The sequence below is a fragment of the Metarhizium album genome (assembly GCF_000804445.1).
Source record: "Metarhizium album ARSEF 1941 chromosome Unknown scaffold_1, whole genome shotgun sequence".
Classification (NCBI taxonomy): Eukaryota; Fungi; Ascomycota; class Sordariomycetes; order Hypocreales; family Clavicipitaceae; genus Metarhizium; species Metarhizium album.
In genome coordinates this window covers 1988623-2008857 of record NW_024467575.1, presented here as the reverse complement: position 1 = coordinate 2008857, position 20235 = coordinate 1988623, and the positions used below count along the sequence as shown (strand labels likewise).

At 56.8% G+C, this 20235-nt stretch overlaps 7 protein-coding genes across 7 annotated transcripts; 2 read left to right on the top strand and 5 right to left on the bottom strand.

Moving 5' to 3' along the window:
- Positions 1-229: 229 nt before the first annotated feature.
- MAM_00572 (General substrate transporter) lies at positions 230-2255 on the bottom strand (the record flags this gene model as incomplete). Its single annotated transcript, XM_040819371.1, has 7 exons — positions 230-415; positions 500-658; positions 753-890; positions 1005-1428; positions 1527-1652; positions 1707-1790; positions 1858-2255. 7 exons carry the CDS (start codon positions 2253-2255, stop codon positions 230-232), a joined length of 1515 nt encoding a protein of 504 aa, XP_040682636.1.
- A 442-nt stretch (positions 2256-2697) lies between these two features.
- On the bottom strand, positions 2698-4548 carry MAM_00571 (glucosidase 2 subunit beta precursor; the record flags this gene model as incomplete). The annotated part of the gene is made up of 3 exons (XM_040819370.1): positions 2698-3341; positions 3445-4392; positions 4455-4548. 3 exons carry the CDS (start codon positions 4546-4548, stop codon positions 2698-2700), a joined length of 1686 nt encoding a protein of 561 aa, XP_040682635.1.
- A 336-nt stretch (positions 4549-4884) lies between these two features.
- Positions 4885-6036, top strand: MAM_00570 (uncharacterized protein; the record flags this gene model as incomplete). Its single annotated transcript, XM_040819369.1, has 1 exon — positions 4885-6036. One exon carries the CDS (start codon positions 4885-4887, stop codon positions 6034-6036), a length of 1152 nt encoding a protein of 383 aa, XP_040682634.1.
- Positions 6037-6959: 923 nt separating this feature from the next.
- Positions 6960-9467, bottom strand: MAM_00569 (uncharacterized protein; the record flags this gene model as incomplete). The annotated part of the gene is made up of 1 exon (XM_040819368.1): positions 6960-9467. The coding sequence occupies one exon, from the start codon at positions 9465-9467 to the stop codon at positions 6960-6962; it is 2508 nt and encodes an 835-aa protein (XP_040682633.1).
- Positions 9468-11806: 2339 nt separating this feature from the next.
- MAM_00568 (uncharacterized protein) lies at positions 11807-12683 on the bottom strand (the record flags this gene model as incomplete). Its single annotated transcript, XM_040819367.1, has 3 exons — positions 11807-12051; positions 12103-12286; positions 12522-12683. 3 exons carry the CDS (start codon positions 12681-12683, stop codon positions 11807-11809), a joined length of 591 nt encoding a protein of 196 aa, XP_040682632.1.
- A 727-nt stretch (positions 12684-13410) lies between these two features.
- On the bottom strand, positions 13411-15684 carry MAM_00567 (Ubiquitin fusion degradation protein UFD1; the record flags this gene model as incomplete). The annotated part of the gene is made up of 1 exon (XM_040819366.1): positions 13411-15684. The coding sequence occupies one exon, from the start codon at positions 15682-15684 to the stop codon at positions 13411-13413; it is 2274 nt and encodes a 757-aa protein (XP_040682631.1).
- A 2782-nt stretch (positions 15685-18466) lies between these two features.
- Positions 18467-19870, top strand: MAM_00566 (uncharacterized protein; the record flags this gene model as incomplete). The annotated part of the gene is made up of 2 exons (XM_040819365.1): positions 18467-18771; positions 18859-19870. The coding sequence occupies 2 exons, from the start codon at positions 18467-18469 to the stop codon at positions 19868-19870; spliced, it is 1317 nt and encodes a 438-aa protein (XP_040682630.1).
- Positions 19871-20235: the final 365 nt, after the last annotated feature.

Sequence of the window (20235 nt, the reverse complement as noted above, 5' to 3'; positions counted from 1 at the left end):
TATAAATCATGGTTTCTCTGTCGCAACTTTCGACTCTCTGTCCCGGCGTTTACGATACCTTGACTAATGGTCCATGTTTCAAGTTGATCTGTCTAGTTGCGTTGAGCAGCGACGGGTTGATTAGTGTATTGTTTAATGAAGATTTGTGTTTAATCCAAACAGCACGCTTGTTCCATGTTTCTTTGATGCGCGTTTTGGTCAGCCTCTCGATTTGCGGGCTGAGTTCCCATCATGAAAGCAGGGATTCATTTTCATCGTTGGGGGTTGCCGAGGATGACGTGTTTCTATACTCGCCCACGTCCTCAGTTCCTCGGTCCACAGCATCGGTCGCATCCGTATGCTCAGAGGTTGCGAACAGACGCTCCATGTCCTCTAGTTCTATACCTTTTGTTTCCGGATACAGAAGCCAGATGGTCTAGACACAAAAATTCATTAGCTTTCGATTTTCGCATCTTGTAGTGCACGGCAGCGCATGGCGAGCCGGGCCAGCATCCCATACCGGTACACATGTGAAATTGATCACCATGAAGAAGAAGTATATGCCGCTGCCGAGTCTGGCATTTCCAACCGGCCAGATCTGAGAAGCCAGAACGCTGCCGACGGAACCTCCTGCCGCAGCGAAATTGAGGCCCTTGGCTCGCACGGAGGTTGGGAAGATCTGCTTCCCCGAAGAGAAAAGACGGCAAGGAGGCTTAGTCTCTCCATCTCGACTCGAGCGTGAAGGGCGCGTGACAGGGACGAGAATTCCTCACCTCGGAGCTGTACACCCACGCTGCAGGGCCAAGCCCAAGACTATATCCCATGGCGTATATGAATATGAATGAGATGCAGATGACGTCTGCCGCCTTGCTCCTGTTCCCGGGGTACATGATTGGCAAAAGGCCATTGACCTAGACTCGTCGTCCGCGTCAGAACCAGGGCATTTCTGGGCATTTCTCCCATCTCCCCCCCGTCTGTCTGGACCAGGGTTTTGGAAAGCAGAGGAGGCGGCGGCAAGGACCAACCAGCATGGCAGTGCCCATGATCAAACTCCCGCCCGTCAAGCACGTCCGCCTGCCGAACCTGTCAATCGCCCACATGTCCACGATGGACGTGGCGATCTTGATTGTCATTTCCGCGGCGCCCGCCAGCAGGGCCGTTCTGCGCTCCAGGCCGAGGGCTTCGAGCAGCGTAGGGAGGTAGTACTTGATGGCGGTGGCGCCGCACATTTGCGCCATGAAGTGCAGGAGGAACGCGCGCCACAGCCGCGCACGCAGGCCGGCGTCGCGGAAGAGGTTCGTCGCGCCGGCCGCGTGACGGGACTCGACGTCGGCGCCGATGGCGTGCAGTTCGTGCGTGATTGCCTCGGCGGGCACGGTGTCCTGACGGAGGTAGCGGAGGACTTTGGAGGCGCCGTCCGCGTCGCCCTTTTCAAGGAGCCATCGTGGCCTGTTGGTCTCGGTGTCAGAAGGGCGCGCATCTTTTTGTTTTTACTACAGTCACTGTTGTCACTTTGGCAGACGGGGAAAGAAGAGAAGAGAGCTGACGTTTCTGGGAGGAAGAAGAGACCGCCGGTGAATACGAGTGCTGGGCCGCACTGGACGAGGACCGAGTCTCGCCACGCCCAGTATCTGCCTGCGTCCGAGGTCCAGAACGCCATGGCGTACCCGGTCCTGCGTGCGGTCAGTCAGTCGGCAGCTTCGTCCGAGTAGGCGGCCGGGACGGACCACAGACCAGCGGCCAGGCCGGCGACGAAGCCGACGTGGTTCACGGTGACGAGTCTGCCTCTCTGCCGGGCGGGAGACACCTCACTGCCGCTCGTCAGCCCTGCTGCCCCCCCACGACGCAGAAACGGAAACGTGGCCCGGTCTCTCTCACGTCTGGTACAGCGGCACCGTGGTGCTCACGACACCAACACCCAGGCCGCAAGTCCATCTCCCGAGGGCCATGATTGCCACGGCTGCGCCGCCGTGGGCAGAGGCCATGCATATCGCGCCCAGACACAGGGTGCCGGTGCCCATCATGGCCGCGTGCCGCCTGCCCAGACGGTCCGCGAGCGGGTGCGACAGGAGCACGTGCGAGAGGAGCGTGCCCAGGTAGTATATCCCCGTGACGAGGCCCCTCGACGCCGGCGTGGGATCGTGCATGGCCTCCCGCCAGCCCGGATGGACGAGGATCGAGGAGAGGATGCCGATGTTGTAGCCCCATATCGAGGCGCCGACGGCGAGGTGCAGGCATATGCAGTAGAGGCGCCTTGTCCCTCGAGGCAGTTTCATCTCTGGGAGGCTGAATCGAGATGGGACACAGATGACGGACCGGACGGGGGCTGCGACGGCGGTGCTCGTGGCCAAGGTAATCGTGAGTGCTTCGCGGCCTCGAGATGCCGATTCGTCCAGCACGTCTGTCGTCAAGTTTGTAGTCGGCGTCGTAGGTTAAGTCCCGAGTTGTCGATTGGATGGGATGCACGACGAGACCCACAACGCCGGATATCAAATGCCGAGCCTCATCTCGCACTCAAACACGTCGTCGTCGTCGTCGAAATCAGTGGACAAGATGCCGACAGGCCAAGGATCGAGACAAGCCATGCAAGTATACTGGCATTTCTAGATGATTTACCGGGCATGGCGGCGCCACCTGATTCTCTACAGCGTCAGCGTCCTCTTTTCGTAATCATATCATACATTTTGCTGGACCTGGAGCGGTTCCCCGTGTCTACATCTACAGCTCGTCCTTCTTCTCCTGTCGCGGCTCCCGGCCATCGCAGGCGGCCGGAGTGCCAACTTCCATCTTGTACACGCACTTCTCGGCCTCGCTGACCCGCCAGAGCTCCTCCTTGTCTGCACATCCAAGCCAAACCTCGGTGCTTCGTCGGGGACCGTTCCAGCACTGCTGCCCGTCTTCGTACTTGAGCACCATGCGCTCGCCCTTGCCGAGGCTCTTCCCATCCAGTCTCTCCTCGTCGTCGGCCAGCTGCCAATCGATGCGGACAAAGTTGCCCATGTTGGTGTGTCCGTGACCCTTCTTGGATTTCTGCATCGTCTTGTCGAGATAGCAGAGCTCGTACTCGTACTCACCGGCATCGATGCTGATGCACTTGCCCTTGATGCCGCGCAAGATGTCAGAGGGTCCGTAGTCCTTCTCGAGGTCCTCCGTCTCGCTGTCGCGATCGCGAATCTTGTCTTGAAGCTCCCTCTCGGCTGCTTCAGCCGCCTCACGAGCGGCCTTGACCACCTGCGACTCTGCCCCGGAAGGACTATTGTCGGCCAGGACACCGTTCTGAATGAGCCACAGTCTTACAGCGGTAGCTGTGTCGTGGACGAATCCGTGAAGGAAGCCAGGCAGATAGGCCTCAAATTTATACACTCCACAGAGAGTCAGTCAAGTGTCGGAAACCTCGAGCGACCACGGCGACAACCATGGGCCGAGACCTGTGCAAAAGCTTGGATGGAGTTTGATTCCACTCACAGATATCAGTATCGGAACCCTCCTCGCCGCCCTCAAACTCAGCCCAGTTAATGCCACTGCTCTCACTGTCCTCTTTGAGAATCTCGTCGACGTCAGAGTCGACAACTTGTTCATGAACAGTGTCGGCTTCCCTGGCAGCATAGTCCTCCCAAGACTTGACCGCGGACTTTACGCCCTCATCGTTGAAGTTGGGGTTGTATTCGTCCTTGAACTTCCGGAGAATAGACTCCAACTCCTCCACCCGGGAACGCAGATTATTCCGCTGGCCCAGAACCTTGTCGAGCGTGTTGCGCAGCTCATTCACCCGGGGCTTGGCCACTCCAACAAGGACACCGAGCTTGCCTCCGGCCCCCTGGCTCTTCACGACTCTGCCCCGGTCCTGGAGTTGAGCTGCGGCGTACTTCTTTTGCAGCTCGGCCTTTTTCGCGTCAAGGCTCTTGATTTCGGCGTTCAACTGGACGATTTTGGCTTCGGCTTTCTGGCGGAGCTGCTGGGCCTCGCTCAGCAGAGCGTTCCGCTGCTTGATGGCCCTCTGCATCTTTTGCTTCTTCTCGGCCGCCAGCCGCTTGTATTCCTTGCCGGCTTCGACACAGCGGTTCTCGCACTTGACGCCCCCCACGTGGCCATATTCTTCGGAGCCGTCGCAGCAGAGGTCGTAGTCGCACACGCCGTCGTTGACGTAGAGGAATGGTACGTAGGAGCCAATGTGGCCCTTGTTCTCGCACCAGAACCCGGGAAGCACCGGCTGGGCCTTGGCCGAGACTGATCCGGAGCCGGGAAGCGGTTGCGGGGGAGAAAGAGGGTCGATGTGTGCACACGCAGCGGTGCCAGGTTCGTCGGAGCCATCCGGACAGTCACAGGTGTTGTCGTTGACGCGGTCCGAGCTCAGAGTGATGGACACGTCTGAGATGCAGCTGAATTCGGTCTTGTCTTGGTAGTGGGAGGCAACTGCGACGGCGTCGATTAGAAATTGGGCCCCCCGTCCATGGAATGCAGGCACAGCAACTCACACTCGGGCCCTACGCCGCGCGGCAAGCTGCCAGCAGCAACGGCGGCGAGGGAGGAAACGGCGCCTAGCAGCACCAGAGAAGGCGGGTGCTGCATCGTGAGCAGAGATGCGGCCGTGAGAGACTGGTGTGGTGACGAAGAATGGTGGAGGAAGCTCAATCGACCATGCACCATCGGTGATGACCTGGCCGAGGCGGATCTGAACACGGTGACCGATTGGGCCAGGGCCGCGTTGCAGAAGCCGTGCGGACCCGCAGGCGGTAAATCATCGGCCGGGACGACAGTTGCACCAGTGGCTGCGTACCAAATTAGTACGTTACTTGCCTCGAGTACTTACAGCCTGGTGCTGGTGCGGGGCGGAAACGAAGAGCAGAAGACCGGACCAAAAAAAAAAAAAGAGTCAACAAAAGCATCCTCCAGCCGAGGTTCGAGATGCCTCCAAAAGACAAAGACGCGATCGAGGCCCTCGCGGCTCTCGTCCAAACATCCTCCGCCCTCCTGGATCAACTCCAAGCGGTCCTGTCCGAAACACACAAGGCTCCCGACTCGGCCACCTCCAGCTCGCCCTCACCGTCTCCCCAGCCAGACCCAAACTTCAATGCCCTATCGCTCGCTCACGCCTCTGCATCCCTCATCCGCGCCCACGGCACCAAGATCTCGCTTCTGATAATCACCGAGCCCTTCGCACCGAGTGCCGTGTCAGCCGTCGTGCGGGAACTCGTCGCCGGTCCCGTCCCCGGGCTGGTCTCCGCCGCCGAAGCCTGCGTCGCGAAGCAATACACAGGCACTGTCCGCCGGGAACTTGCCTGGCGTGCGCGGCGCGTCCTCTCCGGACTCGGCCAACTGCTACACAAGATCCCCAACGACGGCAAGCTTGTCGCGCAAGACGAGCGGGACGCATTTGCAAAGGGCGAAAGGGGCAGCTTGCCGGCCACGGGCCTCCTCTGGTCAGCATGCGACAGTGTCACAGACCTTTCCAACATGGGCGTGGCGGGCTTCTTTATCCACAAGGTCGACCAGTGGAGGGATATCCTCAACGACGTCATGGACGAGATGAGGGAATGGGGCGACGAAGAAGCCGACTCCGATTCCGATTCCGACCCCGTCCTGGACGGCCACGTCGACAACCCGTCCGACCAGCCCGGCTCCGAATCCCTCTCCGCCCAAGCCATGCTCGACTCCCTCGTGAACTCGCACCAGACGATCCCCTCCTCCGACCCAGATCGCATCCGGCCCCGTCTCGAATCATCCCTCAAGCGCCTCCGCCTCGTCACCCTCCTCTACCGAGCCCTCGCCAAGCGCCGCCTCAAGAGGCTCCCAGCTTTCCCACCCGCAAACGCCGCCTCCGACGTCCCCTCCCGTCTGGACGAAATGGCCAAACTCCTCGCCGAGCTACCCGACAGCTTTGGCGATCTGGCGTGTGCCTTTTACGAACTGCAGCCATCCGAGATTGACAAGACCACGGAACGGTGCTTCCGTGACGCCTTTGCCGCCAGCGAGTTGTTCGTCAACGACTGGGACAACAAACGGGACTCGTTTTCAGAATGGACGGAAACGTTTCAGGCCGAGATTCAAAAGATTTGATGCAACGGGCCAGCATTGAGTTCCCCCCAGGTTCCAAAACCAAACTCCTTGGCCAAACACGTTCGCCCGTGACGTCTCTGCCCCGAATCACGTCGTGTCTCGTCTGTCCTTTGGCCGCCCGCGGTCCTGCAAGTCCCTCCACGCAAAGCATCTTGGCCCAGAGCACGTCTCGCCGCCTCCCGCGCCGAGGGGACGTGCTGCCCCTCAATGCCACTGAATGGATATGATTTTGTGCAGCCGGCTGTGTGTTTGAGAGCGAGCGCGGCGTCGTCACCCTCTCTTGATTTACTCCGCAGGTACTCGACCATTGTCATAGGTGCTAAGTAGCGAGCAGCCTGGTAGGTACTTATAGGTTTACACGATCCGGCCGGTCGGGTGGCAACGGCGCCAAATCGCATCGCTTGTGCTTCCGTAGTGAACGAGCCGGCCTCGGCCTGTCCCCACTTCCCGCAACTTTACACGCGGTTAATCCGTGTTCGTGCCCGATACGTACACGGATCCCGGCTAGGGCTTTTACGTCGTCGACACTGTCCAACACTCCAACACTCTGGATAAAACTACGAGAACCCGACCAGGCTAGCATTCGTAGTGTTTATTTGTATTCCAAGCGATTATTTGAATCGTTTTATTTGATCGCGGCACCCATATCTGCCTACTCTCTGTGGCCTACCAATACTTGTTCGGCGGCCCAACGCTAAGACACCCTCCGGGTTGATGACCCAATCCTTGTAATGTCACTATGAAATAATCGTCTTCGCTATCGTAAACCGGGTACACCCATCATTATAATCAATGGTTTGTGGAGAATATATATCCCGCTCGTACATCCAGATACCCATCTTCATCGTGTCAGCGATTCATCATCTTATCAAGCTGAACTCCCCACCTCAGCGCATGGATTCGGGCGGTTGCATCCGCACACTCTAGTCAGGTTGCTTGGCTTCTGAGCTGTCGACATCATCACCCTTGGGGGTTATCGTGACCTCTGGGGACAGACGGGTGGCTCCGAGGGTTTCAACGGCTGTCGGCTCATTGCTCAACGTTGATTGCGGTTTCTTTTCTTCTTCGCCAGCTTGTCCAGCGCTGAGTTTCTCCGCATGGTCGGCTTCTGACCCAGCCTTCTCATCTTGCACCTGTGACAGGAGGCGACGTGTTGTATCCTTGGCAAGGTTTGATGATGCCTCTCCTTCACTCCGATCTGCGGACCCATCGTCAATGTTCACCCCGACTAGTTCAGCCAAGCTGCGAAAGTTGAACATAGGCTCACTGCCAGTGTCTCGATCGCCTTCAGATCGAGAACCTGTGCCATCAGCTCCGCTAAACCCTGGCCCAGTATAGCTTCCAGAGGGTGTGTCCGCGAGAGATGATCCAAGCGAGGAGGCGTTGCTCATCTGGCGCAGATGCGAGCTCCCATGAGGACGGCTGGCGGCTATGGGTAGCGAGGCGGCAGCGGAACTGCCTGCCCCCGTAATATCCTCCGATCCACGGTCTACGGCTTTGCCTTTTCCTGGGAGCCCGCCCATGGTTTCGGTTTCAGCAGCCAGTGGTTCCTCTCCTTTGGTAGCTTGCGACGCTCCCTGCGTCGTAGCCTCAGCCCTCAAGGCACTAGCTCCACTATTGCCACGCCTTCGGCCAAGGCCCAGAGAAAGACTACTTCTGCTGGCACCGCTAATGCTCCCTCCATATGGGTCCTTGCTCGCCTTCTTCTGAGCCTTCTTCTCGGCCTGCTGTCGCTTCTTGGCCTCCTTTCGTAGGGCCTTCTCTTCTTTTCGTTTTCGTTCCTCCTCCGTCGCAAGAGACAGTCGAACAGCCTCCATGAACATCATATCTTCAAGCTCATCCATTCGACTCCGGCGAATACCGCCAGCATTCCGACTGGACGCCATCTCGTCGGGATCGGCCTCTGCTTCGCCGGGATTGCGGGCCGTGTGATCGTGAACGGGAGTATCTGTCCCGGCACTCCTTCGTCCAAATCTGCTGGGGCGGAGTATGGATCTGCTTTCCTGGGCTCCCACCAAGAAAGCTGCGGTGTGCAGGGCCGTGGCCGCTGCGGCCCGGCGTGCCTGATGAGCACGAGCAGAGGCCAGTTTTGTGGCCCAGTCTGGCCGGACTCGGTCGGTTGTGATGACATTGGGAGCGGTGGCTGACAAGCTATGTGTCCGCCGCCTCCCGAAAGGCTGAGGAGTTGCTGGCGAAAGCGTAGAGTTGAGAGAGCTCTGCGAGGACATTGCGGTTGAAGCGAAGTTCGTGTAGGTTGAGTAGGCTACGCCCCTTCGAAAGGACGGAGGTTCGTATGTCACGCCGAATTCAGGCTGTTGGCAGTAGGGACACGCTGACGGTTCTGATATGAGCATCTCCGGCGGGTCTTCCGGATTGGGCCCTTCGTTTGGATCCCTGGTCTCGCCGTTTGGATGACGCTCAGGCAGGTGAGGATCGGCTCGCTTTATCTGCACAAAGCACTCGCTACAGATAGGCTGGTCGCAGCATCGTGTGCGGTTCAGATAGGGAGGGTAGGACAGGAAGCATATAGGGCATTCGGAGGCGTCCTTGTACAGGTACACCTCGATGGGCTGACCATTAACAAACGGGTCACGGGGTAAAGGTACCTCCTTTGGCGCCAAGTCAGTGGATGAAGCACTGCGAGAGCCCACGCTGAGGGCTGCCGCGAGTGCCTTGGCCCTTGGCTTGATTGACGATGATTTGGGAGGTGCTGCTGTCGTTGGAGAAGAGATGCCAGACCCAGCCCCAGAGCCACTACGATCTGAGGCGGCAGAAAGAGTTCTGGGACCCATGGGAACGGTAAGGCTCTGCAAGCCCTGAGCGTTGGCAGCTTCCGCCTGGGGTGATGAAGGGCGAGGCATCAGGTCGGGATCGGGAGGCGCGTCGGCGTCCGGGATTGGCAGGCCCCGAGCAGCTGCAACAAGTTGATGTTCTGTCCAGTTTTCAGACCAGTCGTTCAGACCGCGCCAGAAGGGAGCCAATTTCCTCTCGATCTGATTGCGGAGGTTAGTACCCGACTCGTGCCTTTTGAGCTGTCCATGGAGGGAAGAGAGTAAAGATGAGGCAAAAGGCAGCAAACATACCTGAAGCTGTCGAACCACAGGCTTGCTGAAGTCCTCGGTGCCGGTATACGTTCCCATTGTGACCAAATACCCCCCATCCACATGTTCCTCCCGGATGCTTCGCTCTCGATCCTTGGCTCTAGTCTGACGCTCCTTTTCTAACCGGCGAGCCTCGCGCTCTTGTCTGGTCTCACGGTGCTCGAATGGAGCATCGTGACGGTCTCGGCCACGGTCCCGGGGGGGCTGTAGGCTGAGAAATCCGCCCAGGTCCCCTCTGCTGATGCGATTGCGCGACCTCGCACATTCGCGGGGATCAGAGGAGCCGTCGTGGTGTTCCGAACGAGACTCTTTGGTGTTTGAATTGCCCATGACGAAGGCACCGCACCTTGCGGCTAGGGAAAACTTAGTCTGCGCTTTCGCTGCCAGGAAGGTGTACGGTATGGAGTAAGGACCGAAACAGGCTATCCGACGCCGATTCTTGTGGAGATTTGTTCAATCCTCGATATCTGCGGTGGACCGTCTCATGTTAGAAGCAGCAGTCATAACAGTTCAGAGCTCCAGGCAGCATTTCCCCGCAGGCTGGTGGCGTGAATCCTGTGAAATTCACAGTGTTGCAAACGAGGCAGAAGAGGCTGGAGCCGCCCGGGCAAACATACGTACCTGACACAGTGCAACATGAAGCTATGGTTAGAGTATGTCAGACGGACAGTGCAGCACGGGGATGCATGTCGGTGTCGGGAGACAAGTTGAAGAAGGACCGGGGTTGGTCCACCACAGCAACCGAATGGCGACAAATTGTTTGAGAGTTGGGGAGCGCGATGGAGAATATGAATCAAACATGCAGTTGAAGAGCAGAAAATACAATGTGCGATGCCACAAACGTCGAGGCTTTGCTTTCGTTCGGCAGGAGGCTAGAAAGGTGCTGGAGGTGGCAAGTGAGCCGAAGAAACCGACGAGACCGACGAGAGGGCGACGTCAACGAGGGACAAGGCTCGGTCAGGATGTCGAGGGACGTGTGTGCACCGCAGTGGCAAACGCCGGGACGGTGTAGAAGTAAGTATGATGGCGGACGATGACGGGTGCCGCTATGGATGAGAGTCGGAGGAGGGACCCTGACGTTGAGAAGAAGAAGAAGAAGAAATGCAGCGGCCGGCCATGGCGAGTGGTGGTGGATGGTGGACGGCGGATGGCGGATGGCGGATGGCGATGGGCGAATGCAGGTGGTGAGCGACGGGGGGGAAGGCATGCTGGGCAGCCGTAGTACAGCCTACAGGTCTGGGCGGATGCAGAGGGGGCAGGGGGAGGCAGTGGGCACTTGGCCAGTTGGTTCCAGGCCGGTTGGTGCAACCGGCCGGGGTTGAGATGGGCAATGTTTGGACGGGATTCGCTCCTCGGGCCGGCCTCGGTTGGATGGGTTGACAATGCGAGGAGCACAGGGCAGAGTCTGTTTCTGTTTCGCATTTCGGATTCCAGATTTCAGATGCATCCATCAGCTCTTCGACTACGCCCGGCGCGACTGAAGGCCGTTCGTTGGTTGATGCTCTTTGTGCCCCTTGAACTGCCACATGCGGCCGAGTCAAGCCTGGTTGGTACGTACCAGAACGAACCGCACCGCGCGGTTGCTAGGGGCAGGTCGAGCTCAGCCAGCCAGCCGCTTGGCTCAGGTAGCTCGGAGGCTGTCGCAGCTCCGGCGCATGTTGCCCAACAATCCAGTCATCAGAGATTCGCCAAGGCAAAGCCAAGTCTCCGAGTTCAGGGAAGCCAAGCGGGCCTCGTCAGCTCAACAAGAATCAATCCGGCATCCGGCCCTCGAGGCTTGGTCTGCCGGGCTTCTCACGCCCCGGAACTGGAATCCCCCGCAGAATCGAAACCACCAGCCATGCCGCGGCCCTCCAATCACCGGTGGCAGGGCTGAACCCTCCTCACCTCGTCCTCGTCCGATGCCACAGCTACTTTACTTTCACTCCATCCAGCATCAAGGCTTCATCCGTCACGCAGCAGCATATTAGTTTTGATTTGTGAATCCCACCCGCCCACTTGTCCCAGGCCCAAAGCTGACGATGCAATCCAAGCACGTTGCTATACACTCAACAATACGTACTACACCGTCAACAGCATCCACAGACGCCGCCTTGTGGGCCGCATCGTCCGCCTCCGACGTCCACAACGTGGCTGCTTTGCATATTCTCTCCTGCGCATACGAGCGATATCTTTCGAGTATGTCCGTCTTGGCCATGCCGTCTCTCTGGGCGCCAAAGCTGTAATGAGCGGCCACGCCTCCGCCGGCCGCCACCGCAGCTGTTCCGGGGACCAAAAGCAAAGGCACTGCGCGGGCCACCTACACCGTCCCAGCTTCCTCGGCATCGTAACGGTAAAGTAGTGCTCGTCGTCCGGGGCGATGGGCTTGACGCTGTTGATATCCTTGCCCGTCATGGCCACCGGTTGGATGCCCACGCGAAGGTCTCGATGGTCCCAGGCGTGAAACCGATACCGGCTTAGCTGATCCCTCTCCAGATTCTCCAGGAGGCTGTAGTGTTGCTGCGCGCCAACGGCCCAATGCCACCAGCCGGGGCTCAAGTAGGCGTCATATGTGGTCGTTCCCGCGAGAGACCGGCAGCCATCGATGCCTCCGGCCCTCGGGGGCAGACCACTCGGACAAGTTGAAGTCTTTGGGGGCAGTCCAACGGGGCAGAAGCGACGGGCGCCAGTCAGTTGACCGGTTGGTCATGGCCCTGCATCTCGTCGTCCTTTGGGTAGAATGCCCCGGTTTCGGGCATGTATGGCCGCACGACGCCCAGGCCCCAGTGCAACCAACTGCTCCGGGGCTGGTTGATGGTCTTGACCCCGACGACCAAGTAGTCTGGCCGTGTCGCTCGCAAGTGCACCATGGACAAGATTGTCGTGTCTTCGGTGTACACCTTGATGCTGGATGAGTACCACGCCCGCGCAACGTCTGCCTTGCAAAAGCCACATAACTACAATGTCCGTGTCCACCTTGACGTACAAAACATCATCCTCAATCCCGTCGTATGCGCTCGCGTAGTTGCCGTCGCTGCGTTCCACGTCAGCCCGCGAGTAGTCTGCTCAGAGTCAATAAGCTTGTCGAGGAAAGCCGGGTCAGCCTGGTCCTGGGTTCGTTGAAGCCAGATGACCTCGTCGAGGAGTCCGCCGTTCTTTGCAAGGTTGCGCTGATGTGCGCGTCATCAGCACTGGGGGCTTGGAAAGCGAGCAAGGAATCTCAAGATTTCCACGCAAATCATCCTTCAAGTATTGATGGAACACTTCTCACGCTAGGAGGAATCGACCGTGGTTTCTCGTCGGCTCACCTTGAGGTAACAGTCCAAATCGAGGCCTGACTCCGTCTGCCATGGAAGACCATTCCCACGATCCTTGGTATCTGCGACTCGTTTGCTAACGCCTTACATCCGACAGCATCTCGCCGTCAGGTTCGACGGCATCTCGAAATGATTCACCGGGCCCGGTAGTGCTCAACGCGCCCAGCCTCTCCTTCAAGAGGAAGTAGGAGCAGAGTATAAACACCACAGCCACCCCCAGCAGGATTCGCCGGGGGACCAGGTTAAACATGGCGTCTCGATTCCCTGCTGGCACGGCAGACAGAAAAGAAAGAGACGAACGCAAAAACGAATTACGTGACGGGCTCCTCTCGTCTCGACGACAAGATGCCGCAGCTTCCGTGCCAAAGGCCTGAAATATGCAGCCCCTTGACGGGAAAGTCTTCACTTTAAGAACATGTCAGCCAGGCCATCACTGAGGCAGTCTCGTGTAACAGGCCGGAACAGGCCGGAAAAGTCAGCGAACATGTCTCATATACCATACTCCCGTACGGCGTGCTCGGCAAGGAGAAGAGGAAAAAGAAAAAGACGGGGGTAATCGGCCCACGGATGTGGCAATGTAAGCTGACACGGTACCCAGGTATTTCCTAAGCAAAGCGCTATGCACAGCAAGGAGCCCTCCGCCTTGGTTATTTCATGGAGAGGTCACGAGTATTTCAGACCCAACTTGCTATTAGTCGACACGACAGCAAGCTAGGCCGTACAAGTAGTACCGGATATTCCACATATGAACTCCGTATATTCCCTCCTACATCCATCCCATGTGCTCCATGCAGACATTGTTCCGCAGCTTTGACGCAGTCCAACTTTCCTGTACAAAGCCTGTCCACCCACCGTCATAATTGTCAAGATATATATCCCATCTTGCACCGAGATTCGAATCCTGTGTGGCTACCAAAAAAAGACCGCCCAACGCCATGACACCCATCCAAGATGCTCCCATCTATTAAAGCTCCCCATCAGCGCCTCGGCGCCCAAGCCTGCAGCCAGTCTCGCATTCTATCTAGATTTCCCTTCTCTGCCTCCGCCGCTGCCACGCACCACTCCAGATCCCAAGACTTCTCCGCCGCAAGCATTTCTGCCATGCTGCGTCTCTTCTGATTCGTCTCATCCACACAAAAGTACATGTGTCCATTTGGGGTTCCAGCCATTGCCATCAGGGGCTTCACCAAGGGTAACACGGCCGATGCTGAAGTCCCCTTTGCCTCTGCCTTGATGTTCTTCCGGCCAGTCTTGCACCACTCGTTGGCGCAGTGCGGCCTGCCACAGCCAGTCATCATTTGTCCCAGGTACTTCCTCTCGATCCTCCGTTTCAGAGCCTTCCCCTCTGGGTCGTGCATGCTAACGTACAGCGGACCAAAACAGAGGGAGCACAGCCCAATGTCGTTTCCAGGACCCTGGCCTTGTGATGTCCCGGCGCCGATTTGTCCTTTTGGTCCTACCCCGTGAAATGTTCGTCCGCAGTTTTCGTTGTGGCATATCTCTGGCTTTTCCCGGCTCATCTTGTCTAGCTCGTGATGCTTCATGTGCGTTTCCATGTCGCGAAGTCGCACAATCTTGTCGCACAAGTGACACTCAGAGGTGCGGGCGCCATCAGCAAGTTCGTGGGCTGTGAGACCGGACAAGACGACCTCTGGTGAAGGGTTGAAAGGATCGCCTTCCTGTGGAACTTCAAGGTGACAGAACCGACATAGGATGAGCTTGCCGGGGCATACCGAAGTTCGGTGCCCGGCTAGGTCTGCTAGCGAGTCTGTTGTGAATTCACAGTCCTGACAGGTGCGGTGTTTGTGACATATGCTGTCGTGTTTTGATTTGCTGGCAGCCGAGTTGCCCCTGGCCGAGTCGTGTTCGCAGTGCCAGTGCGAATGCCACTCATCCGAGCCTTTCTTGAAGACGGAAGCGCATTGAGGACACGGAATGTTGTTCCTCCGGCAAAAATTCTCGTGCAGAATCATTGTCCGTTCGGGAACCCACTGCCTGCAGTTAGAACACTGCCGCTCGTCAGACGAGTGCTCCTCGCCGTCGTCCTCCATGCGCTCTTGCCCAGCTATGATTGTTGGCGATCCGATCTTAGCTCGGATAGTAAATGAGATTGGCTCGCTCTCTCGTCGGTATGGAGACGGGAACCCATGAACAGAGACGAGTATTGATTCTGCTCCTTCCATTTCGACATTTGCGGGTGATATGGTGATGGATTTGATTCCATTCTCGGCAGAAGAAAAGTCGCCAAAGACATGAGCTGTATCTCTGGGTAGTGCTCGCTGCCGAGACGATTTCGGCGTGACAAAAAGGTCCAAACTATCTTCCTGTTCTATACCACTGAGGATGATGCTCAGGGGTTGTGACCGGTCCCAGGACGGCAGTACGTAGTCGACGTATCCACCGGGCGGAACGTTTCCCGAGACTTGTCTCCATGTGTCGAGATGCCCGCCTTTTGACACACCACCAACTATCTCAGTCTGGGCCTCGGTTAGGATTTGTCGCATCGTTTCCCGAGCCTGCTCTTCGTTGAGCGCCTCAATATCCACTTCTAGGTCAGTATCAACGACGCATATTGCGTCTCCTTCTGGAGAAAGCTTGTCGACCAGAAACTTGAAGTTCTCGCCTCTAACCCCATTGATGGAGAGAATCGAATTCCTGGTCAGACACGTATAATGTTCCCGGAGATGTCGTTCCAGCAGCGACTTCCAATCATCCGGGTTATAGCCCGCTTCCAGCGGTCTTAACCTGACGTATGTTCCCTTTGGTATTCTTGTTGCATGAACCGTCAGCTCAATCGCTGCGGTCGTCGACAGGACTTCGTCGCCAGTAATATCAATAGGATCGGGATGGGAAGTCCGATCTCCATAGTTTGCTTTGAGCTTCTGTGGCTCAATCCCCAGCGCTTCCATCAGGAAAGAACTCAGCCCCATGGTTCCCTCAGGGGCAGAGAATTCTCGAATACCAGCAAAGACAACATTGCCATTCTGACTATTCACAAGTCGGAACGCAAGTGGGTGTGGCAGTTGCTGGCGCTGTTCGACCCCCAAGGCGTCGGACCGGTACGGGTTATGGGAATCCCAAGCCGTGAAACTCGACGCCGTTGTCGGCTGCGACGGCGCAGCGGCCAGGAGCTGTTCTAACGCAGATTGTGGGAGGATGATCTTGTCTCCGGACAAGTTTCTGACTGCCGTAGCTGTCGTGGGCGGGACTCCAAAGGAGCCTGACCAGCGCAAGGCTGGCTGCTCATCCATGGCCTGTCTCTGGGTCAAAAATGTCGGTCGTCGAATACAACGGTATCGTGAGCTATGAGGTGTGGGCCGTGGGTTCGGTTTACAGACACGGTCTAATCCACTTGAGTTGGAGGACTCGGGTTGGACTGGGAGCAAGATCCATCTCAGAACACTCTGGGGCTCAGCTGGGGATGATATACAGGAAGAGATTGAGGTTTACGAATGCATCATACTAGACATTCGGTGAGAACGGAAGCTCGTCGCTGCCTGGAAATATGGCGAAATTGGGATGCTCAGTCAGCGAGATTCTGTCGTGTTCCATGTCCATCCAACACGGAAATGTCACGGTCACGTGAATTGTATTAAGTGGTCTGCCTCTTTGCTCGATACGGAAATACAGCGTCTGGGACTGTTGGAAGCCGCCAAAAAAAAAGAGGATTTCGAAATAGCCTGTCGGTTTGAATATGACTGGTCCTCTCCGGGCTGGTGGAAGGGCGAAAGTCGGCTCGTCTCACAAGACTGTGGCTGTGGCTGTTGCGGTAAGTTGTGACCCTCGCAGATTCGAGATGCCCAGCCGCGCCAGCCATCCGCAGCAGCAGAAGATGTCATCAACGCGGGTCATCTTCTCTAAGTTGTTGCAGCAAGGGCTTTGCTCTTTGCCATGGACTCGGTACGTTTGTCCATTCTGCTCCGGCGCTACGACGACTTGATGCCTTCGGACACAAGGTTTGATAAACAGACCAGTCAACGCAGGCGAACGGACTGCTTCGTACTACGGAGTACTTATCAGTTATTAACTACTCGGTAGGACAATCAATCAATCCATGGCCTTGAATCTGCAAAGGCGCAGCCATGTCTTACGTGTCCGCCGAAGAGGCCCTGCATTTCTACCTACGTCGTGGATCTTGGCGTACCTAGAACGCTGCTATTCGACAGGCTTGGGAAGATCGGCAATACATTTCCTCACATACATACTCCGTAGTGATGCTGAATTGGTATGCATGCTTATTGGCCTGCCTCTTGGGCCTTGGCACATCCAAGCCAAGGGGACTTGACTTGGGACACGGCAAATGGGCCCATGTGCAGAAACGACACGGACAAGGGTAATGCAGCGCGGCCACGGCCACGTAGCAACGACAGTTGACCAAGGCGCTCCCTTGAAGTAATCAAATCTGTCTTGCAAACGGCATCGTAGGGCCCGAAGGGCACTGCCGAGATTGGAGTCGTCAGGGATTCTGATGGCAAGTCGCAACACCATCTTCATCTTCGGATCTGGAGCATCTCATCCATGGGCGCGCGCGCGGGCTGCGGGCTGGTTGCCTTTCAGGAGTGTCGGGCTTCGTCATCATCATCGTCTTCTTCTTCAGCATTTACTGTTGCCCCCCCCCCCCAAAGCATGACGGCGTCACGTCACATCTCCTGCCTCCGATTCGCCGAAACAACGGAGGACTCCGGTCACTCTCGACTGACCTCAGGCGACTTGTCTGTACATGCTTTGTTCCACCCATCGTCACACGTTGTCCGGACACATGTCCGTCTGGCCTGGTCGGAACTAGCATTAAGGCGCACCTCGTACGGAGTTAATGGTACTGCGTGCTCCATTGTAATTTGCATGTCCGGTGGATGTCTGCACGGTGTCCAGCGTGCCTTGTGGACATGGATGCAATGTCCAGGAAATGGTGGCGTCGGCGAGTGTCCAAGAGCCGCTCTTGTCGTTTGTTCAATGTCCACCTCACCTCCGCCAGCCGTTTGCTCACCGAGATCTCCAAAGACGGACAAGAGCCAGTAACGACCAAGGCTGCGTCTGTATGCGTGTGTGTTGTGTTGTGTTGTGTGTGTGCGTGTGCGCGTGCGCGTGTGCGTGTCTAAAAGAAGAAAAACGGAAAAAAGAAAAATGCTCCAGTCTGTCATCCCATCGTTTGTCCTCCGTGTGCCGCGGTTCTGCATCTCTGCGTCTCCTCGCCACAGCTACCAAGTACCACACGTACCACAACATGGTTCTTTATTGAACTCAACAGCTTCTCTCCTATCCGCATCTGCTCCGTATGGTGCGTGCATACAGAGTGCTCCATCTATCTATATCCCCCCTCGACCAGGCTGTCCCTGGCCAACCTGCTCAACCTGCCTTCTACTCAAAACCCGACGTTTGGTGCCTGGGACCGCACACCACACACCATCGTCATCATCATAATCACCGCCATCACCATCATCTCCGAAGCCAGCCAACTGCTCCGTGCCATCATCCTCGTTGCACGACGCACCAGCCGCATTCGGCAGGAATCTCCCGCTCGTCGCTCGTCGCCGCCAATCCACACCCCGGCTTCCGTTTCACCCGTGAATGAGATATCTTCTTCACCTGGCCGCGTTTGAGCAGCGAATCCCATTCGGAACCTGTCTCACTCACACCCCCGTCTTTCTCTCGCGGCCTTAATTTGTCAACCCAAGCTACTCCGTCGTCCGTCGTCCAAAAAAGACAGTCCTAGGGTTACATGACAGCCAGTAGTTTGCATAACCTTAGGCGGCATCTCTATTTGTTGTTTCACACGGGGACCGCCGAAACACGCATCACCTTTCAACTGCGCCCCCGTCTCGACTGGCCGGGGGCTAGTTGACACGGCAGCTCTTCCTATTTATTGACCGAGCTTCGAGCACTACTACCTGGTATCTGCTGCTCTGAAGCATGCCTCCCTCGACCATCTCACATCGACTTGCATCCTGAAATCTCGTGTTGCGCCCACTACATATACACTCCATATTCATAATACCCCTTGGCTCTCAAGTCGTCATTCTCTCGCAGCCTGACATGAGCCAAGCTACCGTCATCGGTCAAATGCGTCAAGAACTCGAGATAAACACACCATCTCTGTTCGATATCCTGCACAACTCTCTCATCCTCCGTACCATCGCCCCCTACCTGCCCATATACAGCCTCCTTCAACTTTCCGCTGCCAACCACGAAATCAGATCTCTTATCCGCAACACCCCTGGCGTGTTTCGGCACCTCGACCTCAGACAGGTCAAGAAGGCGCAGTTTTACATCAAGCCCATTGACAACGGTGGACAAGTGTGGCGTAATGTGCAACTGGATGAAAATCTGAGTGAAGATGAGTGAGTTTTTCTCGGTTTTCCATTCTTCCTTTTACGGCTGTCATGTCTGTATTCAGAGTTTGCACACGAGTCGCTCACATGATCAAGTTTCTACTCCGGTCCGTTGAGAGGCGCTTTCAACGCCATCCAACGACAGGACATCTGGAAAGATGTCCAGACCTTGATTCTCGACGGCCTATCGGTGACGTCTGACTTGTGCCACGAGCTCATCAATGACCCTTCATATAGCGTGCGCATACTGAGTATACGAGAGGTTGAAAACTTGAACCAGGCCAGGCTCCGAGAGGCTCTGCAGTATGCGTGTCGGCCGACACGACCCAAGAACTCTCCGCGGCTCAAGGCGCTCTATGTATTCGGTTCCAAAGAGGTGCATCCAGAGATGAAGCCAGGTCTGCCGGATCGGGAATCCCGAGGCGCCATCAGCTGCAGGTGGAATCACGAGAGTCGCCAGGCTCTCACATCGTCTCTCGAGCGACAAGGCGACAGCTGGTGGTGCAAACGGGGCCGCGTCATCACGCGGCCCGTTTCGCAGGAATGGGTCAACTGCATGGCAGCATGCGAAGGCATCGTTGCTTTTGACGCGGTCCTCTGCCGGGGGCCCCGGCCCAGAACGTCACCTGCCTTTGGACGGCCCTTGATGATGGCAGACAACGAGCCTGCCGTGGCTACGCATGCCGTCGGCGGCTGCGATGGTTGCGCCAAGGCACCAGAGGGTTTGGTGTCGGAGGAGCACCGCCCGCCGCAATGCCTGCCTCTTCTGACCCCCCTTCCCATCATGGCGTCTTCGGTCCGGGCCGCAACCTGTCCGTCTCAACCTGGCCAGGCCTTTGTCCCGCGATGCTTTGATTGTCTCCACGAGCGGTACTGCGCGTGCTGCCATAGGTGGTGGTGCGAGTCGTGCTTCCAGCTTCCCGGTCAGGGACAGCACACAGACGTGAACAACTTCATCGTGGTGGATGAAGACGATGGTGTGGCAAACTTTGCTCAGATCCTACAGTCGCAGGATAACACACCCAAGATCAAGGTACGACATGGTACATGTTTCCAATGTTCGGCAGCGAGACTGGCTGCCCAGGATGATGCTCTGGTCCCTCCATGACGAGACGGGGCTTTGTAGTTGAGTGACTTGGTCCTGCAAGCTGGTGTTTTGCAGATTTGTACGCAGAACCTACGTCACCTTGATGTCCTTTTGGCAGTATTTCTTTCCCTCTGTCGCGTTATAAAATTTCATGTTTGCCTTCGACGATTTGCTAATTTTTTTATAGAGTTGCGTCACCAAGAGCTGCTGGGAATGCGGCAACAACGCAAGTCACTGATAGCCTCTCCCGTTTCCTTTTTTCCTTTTCTTTTTTTTTTTCTGATCCCAGCGCTAACGCTCAATAGTGCGAGGAATGCATCAGTCAGACACAACGGAGTTGCAAAAAGTGCTCCGCTGGTTATTGCATTGTTCACAATGAAGGCTCA